This window comes from Carcharodon carcharias, chromosome 26 (genome assembly GCF_017639515.1).
Source record: "Carcharodon carcharias isolate sCarCar2 chromosome 26, sCarCar2.pri, whole genome shotgun sequence".
Lineage (NCBI taxonomy): Eukaryota > Metazoa > Chordata > Chondrichthyes > Lamniformes > Lamnidae > Carcharodon > Carcharodon carcharias.
The window spans coordinates 31,798,643-31,823,634 of NC_054492.1; the positions used below are offsets into that span (position 1 = coordinate 31,798,643).

The 24,992-nt window shown below is 45.4% G+C and overlaps 1 protein-coding gene across 1 annotated transcript in view; it reads left to right on the top strand.

The window, feature by feature from the left end:
- slco3a1 (solute carrier organic anion transporter family, member 3A1) overlaps positions 1 to 19,264 on the top strand; it is a 197,937-nt gene extending 178,673 nt beyond the window's left edge. The window contains exons 8-10 of the mRNA XM_041175166.1: positions 6,134 to 6,309; positions 12,796 to 12,860; positions 18,869 to 19,264. Of these exons, the coding sequence (XP_041031100.1) occupies positions 6,134 to 6,309; positions 12,796 to 12,860; positions 18,869 to 19,254 (627 nt within the window). The 3' untranslated portion in view covers positions 19,255 to 19,264. The remainder of the gene's footprint in view (positions 1 to 6,133; positions 6,310 to 12,795; positions 12,861 to 18,868) is intronic.
- The last annotated feature ends 5,728 nt before the right edge of the window (positions 19,265 to 24,992 follow it).

Below are 24,992 nucleotides of genomic sequence, written 5' to 3' on the forward strand. Positions count from 1 at the left end.
ACATGGTCCGTGGTCTCCTAAAAGGCACATGGGGCCACATGGAGGTAGGAATTGGATCCTGTTGCATCTGCTTTCCCAGTGGAATGCAGAGGAAAGAAATGGGAAAATTTTGCAAGAATAAAATGAAAGCAGAAAACACTGGAAAAACTCAGTAGGTCTGGCAGCACCTGTGGAGGGACAAACAGAGTTAACGTTTCGAGTCTGTATGACTCTTCTTCAGAGCTCTGAAATGTTAACAGGTTTCCAGCATCTACAGTATTTTGCTTTTATTTTAGTAACCATTTTGCAAGGCACTGGGCGGAATCTTGCTAGACATAAGGTTGGAGGTGGGACCAGGAGTAAAATTTAAAGATAACGTGTGCTGTCTCGGCTGTCCAATCACTTCCTGTCTGAGCAACCCTGCTGGAAGAAGGTGCACAGCAGCATTGACGGGTAGCCAATCACGACTGCTTGAGGGACTGATTGGAGCAAGTTGTCACCGCCACTGGGATCTTCCCAGTGTCAGATGGTCCCTCACTGAGACCAAAGTCCAGTGGGTGTCTGGAGGCAAGCTCCCTGTCACGGGTTGGGGTGGGGAGGTAGCAGAGCAGGGTGGTGCCATTGTCTCCAGGGTGGTGCCTCCTCTAAATCTCTCTATCCCCAAGCCGTGGGGATCAGAGGGCCACAGCTGCCACCCCTAGCAATCCTGTGGAGGGTCTCCCTCCCTCTCTACATTGATGGCCTGACACTGTGGCAGCTCTTCATTTTAATATTTCCATAAGGTTTAAGAGAACACCTCCGTTCCGAGGCACCCTCGTGCTTCTCAACGTGCTTCAGCAGCACCCAGCTCTCCTGGTGGGGCTGATGGCTAGCCACAGCTTTGGGCCCTCTCATCGGGCCCTCCTGCCTCAGGAACCTGCCCACTATCCTTAAACAGACACCGAACATCCGGGTTGGTCACCTCCAGGAAGACAGGTGGACGGAACAAAAATGCCATCTGGGCCGGGACCTGTAAATTGTCTCAACGACAGAGAATCCTCTAAGACCAGAGGATTCAGCCCTCTGTCCCGAAGATACAACAACAACAACATTTACAAAGAGCCTTTAATGAAATGTCCCACTGCACTTCACAGGGGGGGTAATCAAGCAGAGTTTGACAGTGAGCCAAACAAGGAGGTGTTAGGACCAATAACCAAAAGATTTGTCAAAGGCTTTAAGGAGTGTCTTCAAGGAGAAGAGGTAGAGAGGCTCAAAGGTTTAGGTAGGGCATTCCAGCAAACCTGAAATAGACCTGGCCCCACAATAGGTCAAGCAGTTTTTCAAACTTCCCTGTTAGGAACATAGCAGCTGGAGTGGGCCATTCGACCCACTATCGATTTCTGTCTGAAAAATGCTCAATGATTGAGCTTCCACAGTGCTCTGGGATAGAGAATTCTTAGATTCACCACCCTCTGAGTGAAGAAATTCCTCCTCTGTAAAATAACCTGTCCCTTATTCTGAAACTGTGCCCCCTGCTTCTAGACCCATCAGCCAGCAGAAACATCCTATCTACATCTACATTGTCACACCCTGTAAGCATTTTCAAACTTTCAATGAGATCGCCTCTCATTCTTCAAAGCTCTGGAGAATACAGGCCCAGTTTCCTCAAACTCTCCTCTGAAGAGAATCCCGCCATCCCAGGGACTAGCCAGGTGAACCTTCATTGCAATCCCTTCTATGGCAAGTGTATCCTTCTTTAGTTAAGAGACCAAAACTGTACATAATACTCCAGGTGCGGTCTCACCGAGGATCTATACAATTGCAGCAAGAGATCTTTACTCCTGTACTCAAATCCCCCTGTGATGAAGGTTAACATACCAATTTCCTTCCCAATTGCTTGCTGCACCTGCATGCTGTCTTTTAGTGACTCATGTACAAGGACGCCCAGGTCCCTTTGGGCATCAACACTTCCCAGCCTCTCACCATTTAAGAAAGACTCTGCCTTTCTGTTTTTTTCTACCAAAGTGGATAACTTCACACTTATTAGCATTATATTCTATCTGCCATGTTCTTGCCCATTCACTTAGCTTGTCCAAGTCCACTCTAAGCCTCTCAACTCATATTCTCACATAGTTTTGTGTCTTCAGCAAATTTGGAAAAGTTACATTTGGACACCATATTCAAATCATTTATATAGATTGTGAACAGTTGTGGACCCAGCACAATCCTTGCAGCACTCCTGAGAATGACTGCCTAAAACAAGTATTAGGCCCCTTGCATAATTACAGTATGTTTTAGCTCCCCTTGCTGAAATGGGTCTAACTGAGCATAGCAAAAATACACCAATTATATATATTTTTTAGAACACTTCCATGTGGAATCAGAAGAAGGGGAGGGTTCTTTCAAGGTCCACAGCACCCCTTAGGGCTCCCAAAGACAATGATTGTCCCTCTATCCTGTTCTCTAAGCCCCCACGCAAACCACCCCCCCTCCCACCCCCCAACTCCCACCTCTTAGCAGACAGCCAGCGAGGCAAGTGGACCAAATTAGTCCTGGGAAGAGTGACAACCTGTCTCTTAAAATGCAACTGGTGTCAGCTGTAGCCGCAATTATTAAAATGAGGCCCAAGTCCCAATTTTGACCAGCCTCAGGCGGGCACACTTTACTTATCTTCCAGAAAACAGGCCGTGACTAATGATTACACCCACAGAGTCTGCCATTCCCTGCGATGTCCCTCTAAATAAAGCATGGTCTGTGCTGAGTTACTCCCATCGCAACCAGGCACAGCAGTAGAACACTCACTTGGCTGAGGAAGTAGAGAGTTACAGCTGTCTGAATCCCAGTAGAGCCAGCGCAATAGGGAGGAGAGGGGAGAAAAAGCTGGAAGACAAGGCTGCGTCACTTCAGAATTCATTAACCTGCTCTACTTTTGCTTGTGTCTTTACTTCGATCCTTCAGGAAATCTGTAAGAAAATAATGATAGGGTTTGTGCTGAAATAGCATGATTCTGAGTGAATCCTCCCACACAGCCATAAGCCTGCCTTAGCAATGGTTTCCCACACTTATTGCTCATACTTTATCTCGTAAAACCTAAGCAATGTTGCCCATCCCTACAACCCTCCAAGATCTATTCGGCCCTCCAATTCTGGCCTCTCACACATCCCCGATTTTCATCCCCTCACCATTGGTGACCATGTCTTCAGCTGCCGAGTCCCTAAACTCAGGAATTCCTTCCCTAAATCTCTCTGCTGTCTGCCCCCTACTCCTCCTTTAAGATGCTCCTTAAAAACTCACCTCTTTTGACCAAGATTTGAGTCACCTATTCAAATATTTTCTTACATGGTCCGGTGTCAAATTTTGTTAGGTGACACTCTTGTGAAGCACCTTGAGTTATTTTGCTACCTTATGACATGGCATATAAATGCAAGTTGTTGTTGAGTAGTCATGAATCACTTTTGTTCTCTTTCTGTCGTTTACTTTTGAATTTTCTCTTGCTATGCCATAGCTGTTATGAGGAGGTCTGTCATCGGGTAGCATCTTTCCCTCTGATTGGGTATTTCTATATCCTGTCAGAACTTTGAGCCTCTATTTGTATACTATACTGTTATCTGTTGGTTTCTGCCCAGTAGCATAGGCTATGGGAATGGGCCCTTCGTTCCCAAAACAACTAACAGATTTTTAAAATATTTTAAAGTTGATCCCATGTGCTCATTGTTTTACACAGATTGAGTTCAGATTTCCCCTCATTGCCATTGTTAGGTGTTCAGCTCTTGCTTTGGAAGAGGAGTCCTTATCCTAATGCAACATATTCCCTCTTACTCTAGGTCTTTCTTTTTTGTTATATTCTTTAATGGGATGTGGGTGTCGCTGGCTAGACCTGTATTTATTGCCCATCCCTAATTGCCCTTGCGAAGGTGATGGGAGCTGCCTTCTTAAACCACTGAGTCCCTGTGGTGAAGGTACACCCACAGTGCTGTTAGGGAGGGAGTTCCAGGATCTTCACCCACTGACAGTGAAGGAACGGTGATATATTTCCAAGTGATGGTGAGTGATGGGTTCCCATGCATCTGCTGCCCTTGTCTTTCGAGGTAGTAGAAGTCATATGTTTGGAAGGTGCTTTAGAAGGAGGCTTGGTGAGTTGCTGCAGTGCATCTTGTAGGTGGTACATACTGTTGTCACTGTGCACCGGTGGTGGAAGGAGTGAATGTTTAAGGTGATGAATGTGGTGCCTGTCAAGCGGGCTGCTTTGTCCCTAATGGTATCAAGCTTCTTGAGTGTTATTGGACCTGCACTCATCCAGGCAAATGGAGAACATTCCATCACACTCCTGGCTTGTGTCTTGTAGATAACGGACAGGCTTTGAGGAGTCAGGAGGTGAGTTACTCTCCACAGAATTCTCAGCCTCTGACCTCCTCTTGGAGCCACAGTATTTATATGGCTGGTCTAATTCAGCTTCTGGTCAATATTGATTTAACCATGAACTCACGCCCTGAACAACCTCTCCAATCCCACCCTCCCAACCCATTCAATCTCTTTCTCTGACCCAGCCATTTAGTTCATATTCCCACTTTTACTATGCAAGAAACCTTGGGTGGAAAGTGAGGGAGTATTCTGCAGAAGAATTGGGGCCATTTTATTTGATGGATGCATTGCTCAAGGCAGGTTTCATTTCAGGTCATGTTGGTGATGAACAGAGAGGTTTTATGCAACATGATTAGTGAATTAACAAAAGGGGAACTGTCAAAGTTTGCAAAGGAACTGTCAAAAATTAAATAATTAGGAAGAAAAAAAGTGACAAATTGATGAACTAATGTGGGTGGCAGATTGAACGCATGTGGAAGACACAGGTTTATCATGAAGAAATATTTTTGATGAACATTGGAATATACCTATCTGTAGGATTCCTCAGGAGATAGAGACAAGATACAAAGATGCAAAGATACACTATCCTGATTTAGAGCTATATCACTGTCACTGAATCAGAATCCTGGAATACGCTTCCTAACAGTACTGTGGGTGCACCTACACCACATGGAATGCAGTGGTTCAAGAAAGCGGCTGACTACCACCTTCTGAATGGCAGTTAGACTAGGCAATAAATGTTGGCCGAGCCAATGATGCCCACATCTCATGAACAGACTTTTAGAAAAAGCAGAAAACCGCAGGTACTGGAAATCTGAAATAAAAACTGGAACTACTCAGCAGACCAGGCAGCATCTGCGGAGAGACAAACAGAGTTTAACATTTCAGCTTTGATGACCTATCATCAGGACTGAAATAAGTTAGAAATGTGACAGGTACAAAGCTGGTTCCATATGTGGAGAATTAAGATAGGAGGAAAGAATGAGAGAGTTGCCTTTTTATTTGGAAAAAGAGGATATTTTAAGGTGGTCTAGCTGAAGTAACAATATGACAAAATACCTGAAGTGGGTGTTTCAAATATCAAGGAGCACAAAATATAAATGAGGGGGGTCATGAATGAGAAAGGAAGTCAGGGAATATTTTGACCCAAAAGATTGTAGAGGTGTGGTGCAACTTAATCTGTTATTGTGGTTTAAATCTCGGGACTCGTTAGCTTCTTACTCTGGAAGAGACCTTGCTGGAGGCAATGCTCTTTTGTTGAAAACACTTTTATTTATATCCTAACTATTTACAAAGGTTAAGTAAGACCAAGACCTAGCTGGAGCTACTCTCTCAGATGCTTCTCGGTCATCTTCCCTCGGTGAGTGACATCACTGTGACATGGCTCCTTATGCACATGTGCACTAGATATTATTACAGTTAGCCCTTTACTCTTTAGTTACGTGGGACAAATCTTGAAGCAGACAATATAAATGGGCTGAAGAATTAAATCACTCATGTTTCTGGGACGCATTGACATTCAGTAAGATAGTTGAACTATTGAAAGGGGGCAGGCTTGTTGAGTAGGCTGGTCTTTTCCTCTTCCCAAACATCCTTACACTCTTAAATCCTATTCATTTGGTAAACAGCCTGGGTGCTTCTCATGCAGCAGTTAATCTGGACGCATTTGGAATGGTATTCCTATCAAGAAGATCATATCTAAAGAAATTGGTGCACTCTGTAACAGGTCTCTTAGTGACAGAAAGACTTTTTTTCAAAAGCTCGGTACAATTTCAAGCTTCTTCTGTTACCCGTTGTGATTATATCTTTACAGAATCTCACCGCCTGTGCTTGTCTGAACATCGGTCCCATCAAGAATGCCACTGTAATCCCCGGCAAGTGTCCGAGCCCAGGCTGTCAGGAGGCCTTCCTGACCTTCATGTGCGTGATGTGCGTGTGCAGTCTCATTGGAGCCATGGCCCAGACACCAGCCATCATTATACTCATCAGGTAGGCCACCCAATGCCATCTCATGCAAACTTTAACAGTCACCGGATTGATCACAGAATCACACAGTGCAGAAGAGGCCCTTCGGCCCATCAAGTCTGCACCGACACATGAGAAACACTAAAAATTCATCACCAGCATTTGCTCATCCCCAACTGCCCTTGAACTGAGTGGCCTGCCATTCCAGAGTCAACCATGTTGCCGTGGTTCTACCTTGATGTGAATAATTATATTTAGTTCTAGTTGCCTGATGGACTAGTGGGATAAATACCATTGCTTGGTGTAGTACAATACTAAAACCATATAGACCAGAAGGAACCTGGTTCAGATACTGGTCTGTGCTCAATTAGGTGATTTCAGCTAAGTGGTTCAGACTTAACAATTGACCACAAAGCAACCAGCCAGGGTATGTGTGTCCCCACTTCTACAATGGATCTCACATACTGATTCCCTTACAGCTATTGCCAGACCAGCAGTATGGGGCCCATTGTAGAACAGACACATTTACCCAACCAGGTGGAACACGAGTGTACCTTCAACATGTATATCATCCCCGTACTTCTCTGTAAGATTAGAGGAAAATCATGAATATAATAATGGAAAGGAAAACCTGCAGACTTCTGATTGAATGGGGTTTAGGTTAGACACCAACTTACTTGGGTTCAAATCTCATCTAGACAGATGGGAAGCGAAGAGTCATCCAATTAACTTTAGAAGGTTCTGTATGAAATGAGTTTAGCCAGTCTCAGAACATAAAGCATTGGTGTGGGGCACACACCACAACACAACCAGCCAGCACCTCTCAAATCCCATGAAAGAATAAGTAATAAAAAAAAACACAAAATTGCCACAATTGGACATTAAGAATGTATTTCTCACTCAGAGCAGCCACATAGTGACTGGTGTAGGAAACAGTGATACAGAGCAGAGGTTAGGGCTGAGGGACATTGTTGATGCTCAAAACTGCATCTCACCTGTGCTGTACCTAACTTGATGGGACTTCAATTAGCGTCACAGACATACTGTGCCATATTTTGGGAGTGCTTGATGCTATAGTGTAAAGGGAACATTATTCTGTGTCTGCTCCATGCTGCGTCTGACTTGCAAGTGCTTAAGGCTGATTTTTTTTTTGTGCCTGAAACTGAAAAGTATACAATTCCTTTGAATTTGCATTTCTTAGGATCCACAAAGCATTTTTTAACACTAAAGTTTGAAAATGAAGATGTTTAATAAAGGAAAAAGTCTCATTATGATTTTGAAAGCTGATGAGTGACAGCACAGAGGTACTGGACCTTGGCCTGAGTTTTTATTCTCACGTCGGGTAGTGTGCAGAGACAGGACAATGCCTGGCAACACGAACATGACATCCATTAACGTGCCCACGATCGTCAGATTTTAAGTCTGGGGGGATGGGCAGGAGTCGAAGCAGGCGACACCGGAGGTAGTGTGGGGTCGGAGGGGGTGGGGGGGGGGGGCGAGGGGCGGGACTGACAGGAGTTGGGCATCTTGGGCAGATATATTAGGCCTTCAGAAAGGCCTCTTTGTGAGGTAGGAAGTTCGTGATGAGGTGTCAGAGCATCAGAAGAGACATCACTAAATTGTCACGTAAGTGGAAAGACTAAATGTTGACCAACTGGCTATGCCTCCCAACTGCTCTGCCATTGGCAGCCTCCTCATCTTCCTCATCCTCCTCATGCTCCTCCATCATCCTCCATCCTTCTCCATCATCCTCCTCCTCCTCCTCCATCATCCTCATCATCCTCCTCATCCTCCTCCTCATCCTCCTCATCCTCCTCATCCTCCTCCATCATCCTCCATCCTTCTCCATCATCCTCCTCCTTCTCCTCCATCATCCTCCTCATCCTCCTCATCCTCCTCCATCATCGTCCTCATCCTCCTCCATCATCCTCCTCCCTCCTCCTCCATCATCCTCCATCCTTCTCCATCATCCTCCTCATCCTCCTCCATCATCCTCCTCATCCTCCTCCATCATCCTCCTCCATCATCCTCCTCATCCTCCTCATCCTCCTCCATCATCCTCCTCATCCTCCTCATCCTCCTCCTCCATCATCCTCCTCATCCTCCTCCATCATCCTCCTCATCCTCCTCCTCATCCTCCTCCTCATCCTCCTCCTCATCCTCCTCCATCATCATCCTCATCCTCCTCCTCATCCTCCTCCATCATCATCCTCATCCTCTTCCTCATCCTCCTCCATCATCCTCCATCATCCTCCTCCTCATCCTCCTCCATCATCCTCCTCATCCTCCTCCATTTCAGAATCGTCAAAATGGACAGGGACTTCCTCCTTCTCTTTCCGCACCCCCCCCCCCACCCAAACACATCTTCCTCATCATCCTCCTCTTCAGAAGTTGCAGCTCTGGCCATGGCATCTTTCTCTCTGAGTTGTAGGCCCCTCCAATGCAAAATATTATGCAGCATGCAACACACCCTGAGCACCCTTGCTGGGGCATCACTGCCCAGCTCCACCTGGGGCATCACTGCCCAGCTCCACCTGGGGCATCACTGCCCAGCTCCACCTGGGGCATCACTGCCCAGCTCCACCTGGGGCATCACTGCCGATCTCCACCTGGGGCATCACTGCCGAGGTCCTCCTGGGGCATCACTGCCCAGCTCCTCCTGGGGCATCACTGCTGAGCTCCACCTGGGGCATCACTGCCCAGCTCCTCCTGGGGCATCACTGCCCAGCTCCTCCTGGGGCATCACTGCCGAGCTCCTCCTGGGGCATCACTGCCCAGCTCCACCTGGGGCATCACTGCCCAGCTCCTCCTGGGGCATCACTGCCCAGCTCCACCTGGGGCATCACTGCCGAGCTCCTCCTGGGGCATCACTGCCGATCTCCACCTGGGGCATCACTGCCCAGCTCCTCCTGGGGCATCACTGCCCAGCTCCTCCTGGGGCATCACTGCTGAGCTCCACCTGGGGCATCACTGCCCAGCTCCACCTGGGGCATCACTGCCCAGCTCCTCCTGGGGCATCACTGCCGAGCTCCTCCTGGGGCATCACTGCCGAGCTCCTCCTGGGGCATCACTGCTGAGCTCCACCTGGGGCATCACTGCCCAGCTCCACCTGGGGCATCACTGCTGAGCTCCACCTGGGGCATCACTGCCCAGCTCCTCCTGGGGCATCACTGCCGATCTCCACCTGGGGCATCACTGCCGATCTCCACCTGGGGCATCACTGCCCAGCTCCTCCTGGGGCATCACTGCCGAGCTCCTCCTGGGGCATCACTGCCGAGCTCCTCCTGGGGCATCACTGCCGATCTCCACCTGGGGCATCACTGCCGATCTCCACCTGGGGCATCACTGCCCAGCTCCTCCTGGGGCATCACTGCCGAGCTCCTCCTGGGGCATCACTGCCGAGCTCCTCCTGGGGCATCACTGCCGATCTCCACCTGGGGCATCACTGCCCCGCTCCACCTGGGGCATCACTGCCGATCTCCTCCTGGGGCATCACTGCCGATCTCCTCCTGGGGCATCACTGCCCAGCTCCACCTGGGGCATCACTGCCGATCTCCACCTGGGGCATCACTGCCGATCTCCACCTGGGGCATCACTGCCGATCTCCACCTGGGGCATCACTGCCGATCTCCACCTGGGGCATCACTGCCCAGCTCCACCTGGGGCATCACTGCCGATCTCCACCTGGGGCATCACTGCCCAGCTCCTCCTGGGGCATCACTGCCGATCTCCTCCTGGGGCATCACTGCCGATCTCCACCTGGGGCATCACTGCCGATCTCCACCTGGGGCATCACTGCCCAGCTCCACCTGGGGCATCACTGCCGATCTCCACCTGGGGCATCACTGCCGATCTCCACCTGGGGCATCACTGCCGATCTCCACCTGGGGCATCACTGCCGATCTCCACCTGGGGCATCACTGCCCAGCTCCACCTGAGGCATCACTGCCGATCTCCACCTGGGGCATCACTGCCCAGCTCCACCTGAGGCATCACTGCCCAGCTCCACCTGGGGCATCACTGCCGATCTCCACCTGGGGCATCACTGCCCAGCTCCACCTGGGGCATCACTGCCGATCTCCACCTGGGGCATCACTGCCCAGCTCCTCCTGGGGCATCACTGCCCAGCTCCACCTGGGGCATCACTGCCGATCTCCACCTGGGGCATCACTGCCCAGCTCCACCTGGGGCATCACTGCCGATCTCCACCTGGGGCATCACTGCCGATCTCCACCTGGGGCATCACTGCCGATCTCCACCTGGGGCATCACTGCCGATCTCCACCTGGGGCATCACTGCCGATCTCCTCCTGGGGCATCACTGCCCAGCTCCACCTGGGGCATCACTGCCGATCTCCACCTGGGGCATCACTGCCCAGCTCCACCTGGGGCATCACTGCCGATCTCCACCTGGGGCATCACTGCCGATCTCCACCTGGGGCATCACTGCCGATCTCCACCTGGGGCATCACTGCCCAGCTCCACCTGAGGCATCACTGCCGATCTCCACCTGGGGCATCACTGCCCAGCTCCACCTGAGGCATCACTGCCGATCTCCACCTGGGGCATCACTGCCCAGCTCCACCTGGGGCATCACTGCCGATCTCCACCTGGGGCATCACTGCCCAGCTCCACCTGGGGCATCACTGCCGATCTCCACCTGGGGCATCACTGCCCAGCTCCTCCTGGGGCATCACTGCCCAGCTCCACCTGGGGCATCACTGCCGAGCTCCACTTGGGCGATCAAGGCACCTGAAGCACATTTTTCAAGATGCCAATGGCAGGCCTATTGGAACTCCTTGTGACGACATGGCTGCTGTTGTAGTTGTGCTCTGCCTCAGTTTGAGGGCTCCCTAAGGAGGTCATTAGCCAAGTTCTTGTCCCCCAGAAGCCAACCATGATCTGTGTTAGTGGCTGAAATAGGTGAGAGAGTTGGGAACCCCTTAGTATGAAGGAGTCATGACAGCTGCCAGGGAACCTTGTGCAGATTTGAGGGAAAACCTTGTTGTGTCACAAACCACCTGGACGTTGACTGGGTGGAAGGACTTCTGATTGACAAAGGTGTCTTGATGGTGAGTTGGGGCCTTTATGGCGACATGAGTGCAATCAATAACAAACTGCACCGGAGGGATGCCTGCTAATCGGGCAAGGCCATGGCTCTGTGCATCTGTGAAGCCAGATCAACAGGGAAATTAATGTCATCAACCACACGATCAAACAGGGCATCAGCTGTGTGCTGCTGACTGGGATATACCAGGTCACCTGGAAAGAGCCTGAAGCATAAAAATTGAGAGCCACAGTTACTTTTACAGCCAGTGGCAGAGTATAGAGCGTGGTTTGAGTTGTTGTTGGACCACGTGACATATATCGGTGACCATTTCACGACTTAACCTCAGTCACCTATGGCACTGGTTCCATCATATTGAGGTATGACGTCCGAGGTTTGTACACCCTTCCCACAGGGTAATACCTGGTTATCCTCCCTGTCCTCCTCCTCAATGGTGTGCATGACACTGCCTCTTCCTCCTGACCTTGTGCCCTTCCTCTGGCCTCCGCCTGCTCACATTGACTTGCTTCTGTGGTGCCTATGTGTGAGGGTGCCAAGCCCATTTTGTATCTTCCTTGGCACAAAGCTCAATGCACCCTCCTCAAGCACAAGGTTCTTCCGGAATGAGTTAGTAAGAGCAAAAAAAGACTTGCCCTGCCAAGTGCAGCAGCCACACCCTCCTATTCGCTTGGGCTAAAGCTATCGGACATTTGCCACTTTTGGGGCAATTAATACAACTTTACAGCAAATTACAAAGGGGTCCCTGCACCCCTCCAAAAGGGTATCCTAGCTCTCCAACAAATCCACAAGGTTCAGACCTGCTTCTACCAAGTTTAATCTGTAACACGCTGTGTTTCACACAGTTAAGTCAGTAAAATCAGATCTGAATGGAGGCAGCTGCTGATATATGTGGGCAGCTGCCTCCACAAAACGGACATGCACGAAACAGGACCCTCCCCCATTCTGCCCCCGTGAAAACGGCAGGTGCTGTGTTCGTGGAACTGGACTTCTGGATTTCACCGTCCTCCATCATTTTTGCAATGACGGTGAAGCTCTCCATCATTGCGAAAATCCAGGCCCTGCCGTTCAGCTTCCTTGGTTTTTAATTTAATTTGCTTGTTCGCGTTACGAAACAAGCTCCTTAGAAAATAAGCAAATTGCACTGTGCATCCTTAACTCTTTCACTTTGTAACGAATCCCAGTCTCAGAAGATGTCAAATGATCAGAGATGTCATGGGCTGGAAGTTAATGATTCAGAAAATAACAAACATCCATCCGGAAACTCTGCTTTCATTTTTGATTCACTCTGGCCTAAGGTCGTCTATTTGAAATGGTTTGTAATTAGTGAAAGAAATAATTGCAATGGATGTAAGCAGTCGCAGTGCAGTTGCACGACAAATTGATTGTGAGCACGCTAATTAACTCCCATTCAGTCCGTTCGTGTTTTTTCCTGTTTTCCTTCAGGGCTGTTAATCCTGAGCTCAAGTCATATGCGCTGGGAGTTCTGTTCCTGCTTTTGCGATTGCTCGGTGAGTTTCTGCATGTTCCTTTCTTTAAATTTTATATATGAAATTGAGAAAGCCTCGTGGTGAAGGGCCATCATGGAAGACGAAAATTGTAAAGAGTGGGTAAGAAGATGCGATGAAGCAAGAATTACTGGTTGGGTGACACCAAGTTTGGATATTAAAATATAGCTGGGGTAATGAAATACACAGTGGAAAGAAGTTTTGTCATTTTAAAGAATAAATTAAGATTTTTGTCAGAAATGAAGTATATGAGTGAAGCATTCTGTCACATAAGACCATAAGACATAGGAGCAGAAATTCGGCCATTCGGCCCATCGAGTCTGCTCCGCCATTCAATTATGGCTTATAAGTTTCTCAACCCCATTCTCCCACCTTCTCCCCGTAACCTTTGATCCCGTTACCAGTCAAGAACCTATCTATCTCAGTCTTAAATACACTCAATGACCTGGCCTCCACAGCCTTCTGTGACAATGAATTCCATAGATTCACCACTCTCTGGCTAAAGAAGTTTCTCCTCATCTCTGTTCTAAAAGGTCTCCCCTTTACTCTGAGGCTGTGCCCTTGGGTCCTAGTCTCTCCTACTAATGGAAACATCTCCCCCATGTCCACTCTATCCAGGCCTTTCAGTATTCTGTAAGTTTCAATCAGTCACAGGTAAAATCACCATGGAATATCAAATACTGTTTCAAAGTGGCCCTGAGAAATGTGTCAAACTGGCCCAAGTGGTAGCACTCTTGCCTTTAAACTGGAAGATTGTGGGTTTGAGCCCCACAAAACCTTGAGCATATAATCCAGGCTGATGCTTCTCTGCAGTACTGAGGAACCAGGGCACTAACCCAGATGCTGTCTTTTAGCTTTCTTGACATTAAACCGACACTCTGCCAGCCTTCTCAGTTGGATGTAAATTAGAACCCATGGCACTATTTAAAAGAGGAGGAGGGGATTTTAGGTATACAAGATTTCATTCAGCAATCCTGTACTGCCAGTGTGAAGCCTCGCTCAGAGGGTTTTACAATGTTGTGTTTTATCTCTATTTCCAACCCAAGTTCCCTTTGAATGAGTCACCTTTTTGGACCGCTGAACCCACCCGCATATTGCTCAGTTGTGAATTTTAAATCTGTCGTAATTACTATTGTCAGTCCGCCTTCTCATTACAGTGACTGTGCTGCGCTATAAGGTCAGAAAGCTGACTGAAATCAAATACTTAGTTAAAACTGTTGAAGCCTGATTCTCTTAAGGAATTCAAAAGTTGCATTATGCCCCAGCTGCTTCAGTATTTGTTGATCGATTCTAAATTGTTTGCTTTGTCAGCAATTTGTATAAATCATTAAAAACCAAACTACATGGCACTTAGAATGTTGCATTGCTAGAGGAAGTTGCAAAGTTTTAGCGGAAACACTAACTGCATGTCATCTGCAGAAGGGCCAGTGTTTTTTATTTTAATGATCAAATTTAATCCTGAATTAATCTGTCACCTCTTCTATTTTACTTCTGACTTCCACTTGCCTAAGTACCATGTGAATAATTCATGCACAAAGTTCAGTGCAAAGCTCTGACTGTGTTATATTTGTTTGGCTTCTGGGCTGACTTGTCTGTTCAAGATAATCCAGTGGCATTAATCCTTAAATGTTGTCCTCTGGTACCTCATCCAAGTAACCATTTATTGTTTGTCTGCCAAGGCAAAGGTAGGGGGAAGGAGGACTTTTTTGAGTATATGCTAGTGGCAGAGAATCACGCTCAACACAGCATGTGTCGGACATTACCCTCAGAGTGATGTTGGATGATTCAATTGAGGGAGGTTGGCATCACCCCTGAGCAATGTCCTGTTCTTTCCTGACACCCACACACAAGCACCCTAGCAGGTGGCATTGTTCAGAAGTGGGAGCCCAAACTGATTTCCTCCAATACCACAATCACAATAACTTGTATTTCAATCGTGCCTGTAATGTAGTAAAACCTTCAAGGTGCCTCACAGGTGTGTTATCAAACAGAATATAACACCACCAAGCCACTTAAAGACACATTAGGTCAGAGTTTTGTCAAGTCCTGAGTTTTGAGGTTTGAAGGAGTGCCTCAAAGCTGGAGAGAGAGATAGAGAGATGGAGATATTCAGGAAGGGAATTCTAAAACAAAAACAAAAATACCTGGAAAAACTCAGCAGGTCTGACAGCATCTGCGGAGAGGAACACAGTTAACATTTCGAGTCCATATGACTCTTCCACAGAGCTAAGGAAAAATAAAAAAGAGGTGAAACATAAGCTGGTTTAAGGGGGGGTGGGACAGGTAGAGCTGGATAGAGGGCCAGTGATAGGTGGAGATAACCAAAAGATGTCATAGACAAAAGGACAAAGAGGTGTTGGATCTGAACTTTAAGGCTTAGACAGCTGAAGGCATGGCTACCAATTCTACAGCAAGTAAAATCGAGAATGTGCAAGAGACCAGAATTGAAGGAATGCCAATATCCGCGGATTCTTTAGGGCTGGAGGAGGTTCGAGATATAGAATGTTGGATTATGGAGGGATTTGAAAATAAGGATGAGAATTCTAAAATCAAGCCCTTTTTCAACCTGGGCCAGTGTGGGTCACTGGACACAGAGGTGTTGGGTGAATGGGACTTCTTGCATAATGCAGAGATGCTGAGGTCAACTGAATTGGAGCCGTAGGTATTATTACAGACTCTAAAGCTCACTCTTCCCATCATTAAACAAGCAATGGACCTGTGCCCGAGACATATAATGCTGAATTCTGCTCCATCAAAATTAAATCTTTCATACCTAAAGAGTGTGATCCAAAAGTCCATTTTCTCAAAATAATGGTTATTGAAGTGCCTGTTGAGGTCCAACAAACCACTTCCACCCATTGTTCCACACCCCTCCACTCCCCACAATTATTTTTAATATTCAACTTTGCATCAGACTGGAGTTATACTCCATGCAGTGCCAGTCCTGAGTTTTGAGGCTGTCTCACCGAGGGGATTTAGTTTTGCAATCAGATTGGGACCTGACTGCAAATGCTGCCATTGCATAATATGCAGCTGACACTGGTTCATGTTGATGTGAGGTTGCCAGGTTAACTAAAATGGAGGGTAATTAATGGTCAAGAATTTGGCCATATAAAAATGAAAACATTACTAAATTCCTCAATCCAAGTTAAATTCTGCTGAAATCAACTGAAAGGATTTTGAAATTCAGCTAATGTCTATATTGCTTGCTTGATTTGAATTATCTGTTCATTCAAATCTAAGTTGTGTAGAAAAAATCAACTGCGCGTTTCATTAAAATTGCTTAATTCAAACCACTGCACAATTCAAAAGATGACTTTGAACTGACAAGACAAGACTGCAGCATCAAATCAGTTGTTTGTATTACATATAACACAAGGTGTTCATTTTAAATGACATTGACCCTTATTGGAAGCCTGCTGCATCTGATCAGATTTGTTCATAAAAGCAACTTTGGACCATTGGTCCAGTAAAAACAAACCATGAGAAGAGGGTTATCCAGGACTCTTAAAAATCTCAATTAATTCAACTGAATGGAGCATGGCTCAATGCTGCACACCTTCCATTGCTGGAAAGGTTAATTTAATATCCGGGAAGATCTGAAGGAATGTTCACTACTGAGACAATTGGTGAGAGACGTCGAAGAATCATAGAAACCTACAGCATAGCAGTAGGCCATTGAAACAGGAGTAGAGTCTGGTCCCACGCCTCCACTTTTTATCTGTAACCCTGTAAATTCCTCACAGTCAACTACCTGCCTAATTACCTTTTAAAATAACTTGTGGAATCAGCTTCCCCCACCTTTTAGAGTAGAACATTCCAAGCCCCAAAATCTCCGAGTGGAAAACATTTCTCTTCATCGCTCGTTGAGATCTTTTGGCAATGATTTTCAATCTGTGATCTGTGGCTATTGACCCATTTGCCAGAGGGAATAATTGTTTCTCCATCTACTCTTATTGAAGCCTCTCATCGTCCTGAAAATCTCTATTAGGTCACCTCCTAACCTTCTTTGCTCAAGGGAGAACAGTCCCAACTTTTCCAAACTCACTTTGTAACTGAAGTCCCTCATCCCCGTAACCCTCTGATAAATCTCTTCTGCACCCATTCTAATCAGGATTTAAGATTTGATGTGGAATGTCAGTAATAACGTCATATAGTTTACTCACCTAATTGCCTCACTCCCTTTATGCCAGACTGCTGCTGAATTGCAATGGCAGAAGATTCAATTGGTAACAAATTCACTAGGTGCCAATGAAAGGATGTACAAATTGCCACTCCAGCAGGTGTCATTATTTGGCCCTGGATTATACAATGATGTTACCACAGTGGTGTAGGGAATTCCAGGATTTTGTTCCAGTAACGATAAAATGTGCGCTGGATGGTATTTGCCTCGAAGGTGCTGATCTTCCCTTATTTTGCTGTCATTGCCCATTTTTGATCATAGATGTGACAGGGTGAGAAACTGATGACAGGCTCACCCTGCAGAGTTGCTGTAGTACATTTTGTGGATAGTACCTACAGCAGCCACAGTGCACCACTGGCTGGGAGGGGTTGGATATGGAGCATCATGGCAGGCACACTGTTTATGTGGACTGCTTTGCTGAATATTTAATTCAATGATCTAAGCCTGGGAATGTTTCTAGCCACCCCCTTTCTGTTCCTTGTCAAAATTCCAAGAGTTATCTATAAAGTTCTCATATTAGTTAGTTGGAACTTTGAGTCCAACTGTATATAAAATACATGCTAATAACTGCTGCCAGAATCAATAATCTCTGCTATCACACCCAGTTTTCCTCCTATCTCATCTGCATGATTGTCGCTTTGATTAAGTGTTTAGATTCACTGTGCTTAGCAGCTTACTGAATTGTTGTACATTTACATGAATATCATGTGCCACTCATCCGTCGAGATTTGATTCTTTTGTGAGTGATAGCTTTCTCTCCTCAATACATCTTACTTTCCTCTATAGTTCTGATTGTAATACATTTGTGAAGGTCATTAGCAAAAATCAGGAACAGAAGTTTCAGAATTGAACTACGTGAGCTTCCATTAATCACTGGTTGTAGCTTCAACAATTCTTATTTATGACGACAATGCTTCTTCATGCAAAGATAGTTTTCTTTCCAATTTGCAGCTTAATTCCATGCACCTCACCTTTGTTACATATTTTGTGGAGCACCTTGCCAAATGCTTCTGAAAGTCAAAATATACGATGCATTAATCATACTCGCATCCGCAATGTGATCACATTCTCAAACAAATGTCATCAGATTTCTAAGCACATCATCCTTCTCAAGCTAGTTCTCATTTATTTTAGACCCTTGATCCTCAATTTCTTCATTTGTAATGATTCAGGTACCTTCCCCCTTATCAACATTGAGCAAGCTGGTCATTAACTCCCAGGCTGACACGTCTATTTCATTGAAGATTGGGATCACGTTTATCATTGTGCCACCTTTCTGCATCCAAGGAGCTGCAAAGGATGTTGTCCAGTTAACCCATTTCTCCGCAGCCAATTCCTTAAATATTTTTGGTCAAATTTCTCAGGGCCCAATGTCTTGCTCAAGTGCCACACTTTGGAATAAGGCAGTATGCTGCACCTGTGATGGGGGTGCAGTTCTGAGTCTATACCTATCCCACAAAGTGACCTCCCAGTTTCAGTTAATTCCTTCACCAGTTGCATGCATGGGTCAGATGGACAATAGGTGGATCTGGGAAGCAGATGAGAAGGATACCCAGTTTGATACACGACATGCCCATCTCAAGGTAGGAGAGTCACTACAAGTCACCTGACTGTCCCTTGGCAACTGAGCAAGATGTCACTCAGAAATGCACTAACAATTTGGCACCAATACAGCCTATGTCAGCAGCTTCAGTGGGGTAGGGAAAAAGAAATTATTCCTAAAATGTCAACCCTTTGATTAGATAACCTTTACCTACTGGCAAATTTTATTCTTTTTTTTGTGCGTAACACTTTGCAATTTTCTTCCTACCTACCTTCCCTCTGACAGGTTTCATTCCTCCTCCTCTCATCTTCGGTGCCGGGATCGATTCAACTTGCCTGTTCTGGACCACCATCTGTGGGGAGCTGGGAGCGTGTATGTTATACGATAATGTGGTTTACCGGTACCTCTACATCAGCATCGCCATCACACTGAAGACATTTGCCTTCATCCTGTACACGACAACCTGGCACTGTTTGAGGAGGAACGCCGGCAAGTACATTAGGGACGATGAACGAAATCTCCAGCCACTGACCGCCAGTGACCTTTTTGCATCAACCTTAACGTTGGACACTGTAGGAAGGGACGCTAGCCAACCCCACTCACAAAAGACCAAATTTATCTACAATCTTGAGGACCATGAATGGTGTGAAAATATGGAATCTGTCCTATAAAAAAAACTGCTAAAATTTATTTTGTACATTTTTTTGGAATGGAGAAAAAAAAACAGTGTAACAATGCCAAGATGGTGCATTCTTAAACTTTTCAAAATTTTCTTCAGAGCTTTTGGTCCCAGGCCAAGGGCAGGACCTCATAATGACTGCAAAATGACCGCAGAATGACCATTGAAAACTTGATAACGTTTGTGGGTGGTGAAAAGGGGTTAATCAGTGTCACCCACTAATGCATTGTTGAGGGCCATAATCACAACTGGCATCTTGCTCAAGGGTCACTGTTTTGGAATGCTGAGGTATGCTACATCACAGGGTGAGGAGGCACGGGTCTGATCCTGCCAATACCCTACACAGTGACCTCCTGATTTCCATTGTGGTGCTGTGGGCAGTTGCCGAGTGGAGGCCAGGCACTCCCCCTACAGTAATCTATAGGACCAACAGTTCTACCTTAAGAGGGCCCCCCCTGCCCCCTCCCCTTTTACTTGGGGTATGGAAACTGGGATAACCCCGCTTCCCAAAAGCTTTCCCTTGCCTTCTTTACCTGGAGAACAGGAAAAGAAGTGGGAAGAACTCTTCCAACTCATCCAACATCCAAAAGCTGAAATGGAAGCCCTTTAGAAGGCACAGTGAACATCAGATCAACAGAGACTCACGCTAAAGGAGAGAACCAGGCCACACGTGAGCTCGAGGTGGATGATGTGCACCACAGTGTTCGATGAAAAGACTTTGACCAAAATAAAGAACAAAGGACCTCTGAGAAATGAGATTCTAACAAAGTCTCTGAACATTTTGTTCTCTTGTAAATAAATTTGTGAACTTCCCGACACTTAGTGGTAGACAGAAGAAATAATTTGCCTCTCTGGTGTCGGTCAAAAATGTTTTACTCCTGTCCTCGGATACAAAAGAAGTCCACCTTGACATTAAGGTTTTTCTCTGAAGGAATTGCCATTTCTCATGCTGACAGCTCCCAAAAAATGAATGCTTCACAAGCTGTGTGTTGCCTGAGCATTTATATCTGAGTTTTAAATAGCAAAGCTCCCTAATGGCTCAGTGAAACTCACCAATATATTCAAGCTTTATTTTGGGTCACCAAACTCTGACATACAGACAAATCATAGAATCGTGTGTGTGCGCTGGCTTTTTGAAAGAGTTATCCAATTATTCCCATTCCTCTGCTCTTGTCCCATCCCCTGCAGGTTTCCTCTTTTCAAGTACTTATCCAATTCCTTTTTGAAAGTTACTGTTGAAACTGCTTCCACCACCCTTTCAAGCAGTACGTTCCACATCATGACAACTCACTGCATAAATAGATCTCCTCATTTCCTCCCTGGATTTTTTTGCTAGTTACCTTAAATCTGTGTCCTTTGATTATCAACCCTCCTGCCAATGGAAATAGTTTCTCCCCACCTACTCTATCAAAACCCCTTACAATTTTGAACTCCTCTTTTAAATCTCTGCCTGACTGCTGGCTGGTCATAAAGAATCAATGACCAGTTTACTGAGAAATCCACGCAGGTAGAGATTTGGTTTGTTCAATATGGACTGCACGTGGTGCACTTTTGCCTTGTGGGAGTTGCAGCCTATTTTCCCTGCCAGTCCGGGGAGCGGTGCAATTTGGCAAGAACCGAGACCTTGGGAACATCCCAAGTGCACTCAGAGCAAAAAATTATGCAGCCTTGAAACGAGGAGCACTGGTCAGTGTCCCATTATTCAACCTGGATCACAATGCCCATTAAGCATTGGCTTGCAGTTCTATTCAACCGCAGGATATTATAACTGAGCCCAAGTCCACTATAATCTCACAACTCGTCCACATATATCTTCAACAAGCCTGGCTAAATTTATTCCTTCTCCTCAGTCCAGATGTGTACTTTTTTATTCATTCCTGGAATGTGGGTGCCACTGGCAAGGCCAGCATTCGTTGCCCATCCCTAATTATTTTTGAGACATTATTGGTGAGCCTGCTGCAGCCTATATGGTCTAGGTACACCCACAAGTGTTATTAGGAAGGGATTTCCAGGATTTTGACCCAGCAACAATGAAGCAATGATGATAGAGTCCCAAGTCAGAATGGTGCGTGATGTGGAGGGAGACTATCTCAGATTGTTCAGATACACTGAGGCTCCTTAACTGCTTCCCTAGTTGAGATGAACCAGCTCAGCACAGATCAAGCCTTGTTCCCGAGGCTCAGTTGCAGACTAGGCAGAGCATTCCATAGTGGAGTCATCAGGGAAGCCTACCAGAAACCAGCAAGACCAGTGAGGGACAATTCGGATTCTTTTTGAAACAGACACATTCAATATTTAATTTGTGACCATGAATATGACATCCTTCATAAAATGTAGGCATGTGTACATAGCACTGCATGATAAGAGAAGCAATCTTGTATCATTTTTAGACTTTTTTCCGTCACTGTCAGCGAGTTAACCCCTTCCATAATTACTGCCTCACAATTGAAAAGTGACAAATGAGCATAGACACTAATGTAAATTGATCTAGGGAAAGATATTCTTCTGAATTGCCACAAAAACCTTCATTCTCTTAAAATAAGTTACATATAGACATGATTCCTGGCTCTGCCAGGAATATAGATTGAAGAATTAGCATCGGGCCATGCTACCTGTTGAGAGCGCAGGATTTCAAAATCACCCATTATGTGCTTGTTCGTGGTTGGCTGTGACTCAGTTGGGGAGCACTCTCGTCTCAGAGTCAAATGTTTGCTGTTTCAAGTCCCGCTCCACAAAACCTAGGCTGATGCCTCAGTGCAGTCATTAGAGAGTGCTGCACAATCGGAAGTGCCATGTTTCAGACAATACATTAAACTAAGGCCCTGTCATATGATTTATTTCTATTTCTTTGTTTTCTATTAAATGCTGGCATGCTGGCAATCTTTGCCCATTCACTAGGAAGCGGGTTGGGTCGGCAGCCAAGGCTTTCCATTCAATTTCCTCTCCTTCACTGTATTCACCCTCTCTGGTTGCTTCCCCATCACACTGCTGAGGTATTGTTATAAACAGCCCAGGATTTGCACTGTGTCTATGCTCACCTATTTCAGTCTCAATCTCCAGATGTAATCTATCATGTTTTTTTTTCCATCATGAGGCATATGCGATAATATACTCTTGGGTAAGCTTTGGCTGTCTCCCAAAGAATGGAGACAGATCTGTCCTTGTCCTCTAACCCCTACAGTTTGCCAATTCCATTTTTGCATCTGCCCTCTCTGTAGCAGATACTAATTTAAGTGTCAAAACAGATCTATTGTAATTGATTACCTCAGGGATCTGGAGAACTCTGCTTCTAGAATGGTGTCCTTGAATTGTGAACAAGATGGCGATGCCAATTGATTCAACTCTCACCTCAAACCTCTTTTTATGTTGTACTATCTCCAAGCACCAACTTTCTTAAAGGCCCATATTCTGCTTGCAGGCAAGAAATGTCAAGGGCAGGGAACCATCACTCAGAATCATAGATAGTGTTGGAGAATTAAGCACTGCAAAAGGCCATTTAGCCATCAAGTGCACCAGATCTTTTGAAGAGCAATCCAGTTAGTCCTACTCCCCTGCCTCCTTCCCAATATCCTTGCAATTCCCTGCAATTTTTTCTCCTTCTTTGTCCTCTTGTTATTGACCCTTCCGCCACTGCAACCTGATTCTAGTCTCCACCCAAAATATTTGTGTGCAATTCCCATCGGGACTAGCACAGTGTCACCTCCCTGCACTTTCCATAAGACCCAAGTTGAAATTGGATCAGACTGGTGGAAGGAGCATCCTCTCTTTGTAACATCTGCAAGGACCCAATCTAAAAGGAGTTTAGACACTCTCAGCCAAATCCCTAGTGAGTCACTGTCCTCACCATTAACTGACAATCTCATACAGAAATGTATCATTCAGTAGTGACAACAGAAAATGTCTCCGTGATCCCCATCAGAGCTTTTAAATTCTAACCATCTTCATGGCCACCCGAGAAACACTTGCATTGAGTATCAACTCTCTAAGTCAGTGAAACATCTCAAAGGATACGTAATGAATTACTTTTCTGAAACTGGCTGCAGTGTTTGCCTAATAGCAACAATCTCAGCTAGCAGAAGCGCCAAACAGCAACGAGATAAACAATCAATAAATCTAGATTTTTTTGGTGGTATGTGTTGGTCAGGACACACACACGCCATCTCTACTCTTCAAATAGTGCCAATGGAACATTCATCCGTCCAGGCAGAGAGACATATCAGTTAAATATTGCATCCAAAAGGCAGCACCATCCAGAAAGTGTTACTCCCCTAGTGCTGCACTGGAGTGTTACCTTAAATGATGAGGTTCTAATGTGAGGCTGGGATACAAAATATGCTTGTAAGGTGAGAGTTCAATGATTTGAACCAAACATGGGAACTAGCATAAATGATTAGTTGCATTTCTTATGAAGCCCTTTTAAGTTATGTTTAGCTCATGGCTTCTATAATTTACAATTGTATCCATTATTTATTTTCTATTCCTGTTGAGCAGAACCACTACTTCATCCAACCTTTTAAATTCCCATAATACTGGATCACATGAACCTTAATCACTTGCTGCTCAAAAGGTTGTCACCTTCTGTTCATTTCTCTCAACTCTTCCACACTCCCCTATCCATCCTATGTGACGTATTACTGAGTGTTCTGAATCTAACTGGGAGCTGTGTTGACTTCTTTAAAGGGAAGAGGACCCAATGGAGGGAATTGCATCCCAATAATTTAGCCTCAGTTTAAAACTAAGTGCAAAGGCAAAAGATATTTTTAAACCTTAAGCTATTTCTGAGGAGAATTTTTAAAGGAGTCATTTAAAAAATAAATAAAATTTTGCTTTACTTTTGATTTTGGTACAATGTCCAGCCCGCACTAGGAATGTTGAACAAAGACTAAAAGTTATAAAATATTGAATATATACTGGGATCCAGGTTATGTTTCTTGACTCAGGTTCATGCTTTCATTTTCAATGTCAACTGTACCCAAAGATTAAATTATATCCTAGTAATCATTTCCTGCTATTAATTAACCTCTTGAAAGATTATTCAATTGAACAGCTTTAGGATTAAATTTGACATCCATTTACTTTGATCAGTAGCTAGTTCTGGTTACTTCATCAAAATCCCCATTGTTTGGGTATTACACATGTTTGTAGAATATATCAAATTTCACAGAACTGGGCCATCTGGCTCAATTTGTTAATGCCAGTGTTTATGCTCCACACAAGTTTCTCTTCACCTTACATCATCTAATCTTATCGATGTATCATTCCATTCATTTTTCCCTCAAATAATTACTTGTTTCCCCTTAACTGCATCTATGCTATTCCTCTCAACTGCACTACATGGTAGCAAACTCTACATTCAAACCGCTATTCTCTGGATATAGACATTTCTTCTGAATTCTCGCTTCACTTTTTTTAGTGACTATTTTATATTTATGATTCCTTGTTTTAGACACTCAGGAGGAAACATTTTTTCTACATCAACCCTTTGAAACCCTTTCATAACCTTAAGAATCTGGGTCATCCCTTAGCCATCTCTTTTTTAGAGAAATGAACCCAGCCTATTCAATCTTTCACAACAAGGTATAACTTCTCAGTTCTGGTTTCATCCTTACAAATCTTCTTTGCACCTTCTCCAGTACCACTAGATCCTTTTTGTAAAATGGAGAGCAGTACTGTACACAGTACTCCAAGACTCTATGCCAAATTAACACTACTTTGCCACTTCCAATTCTA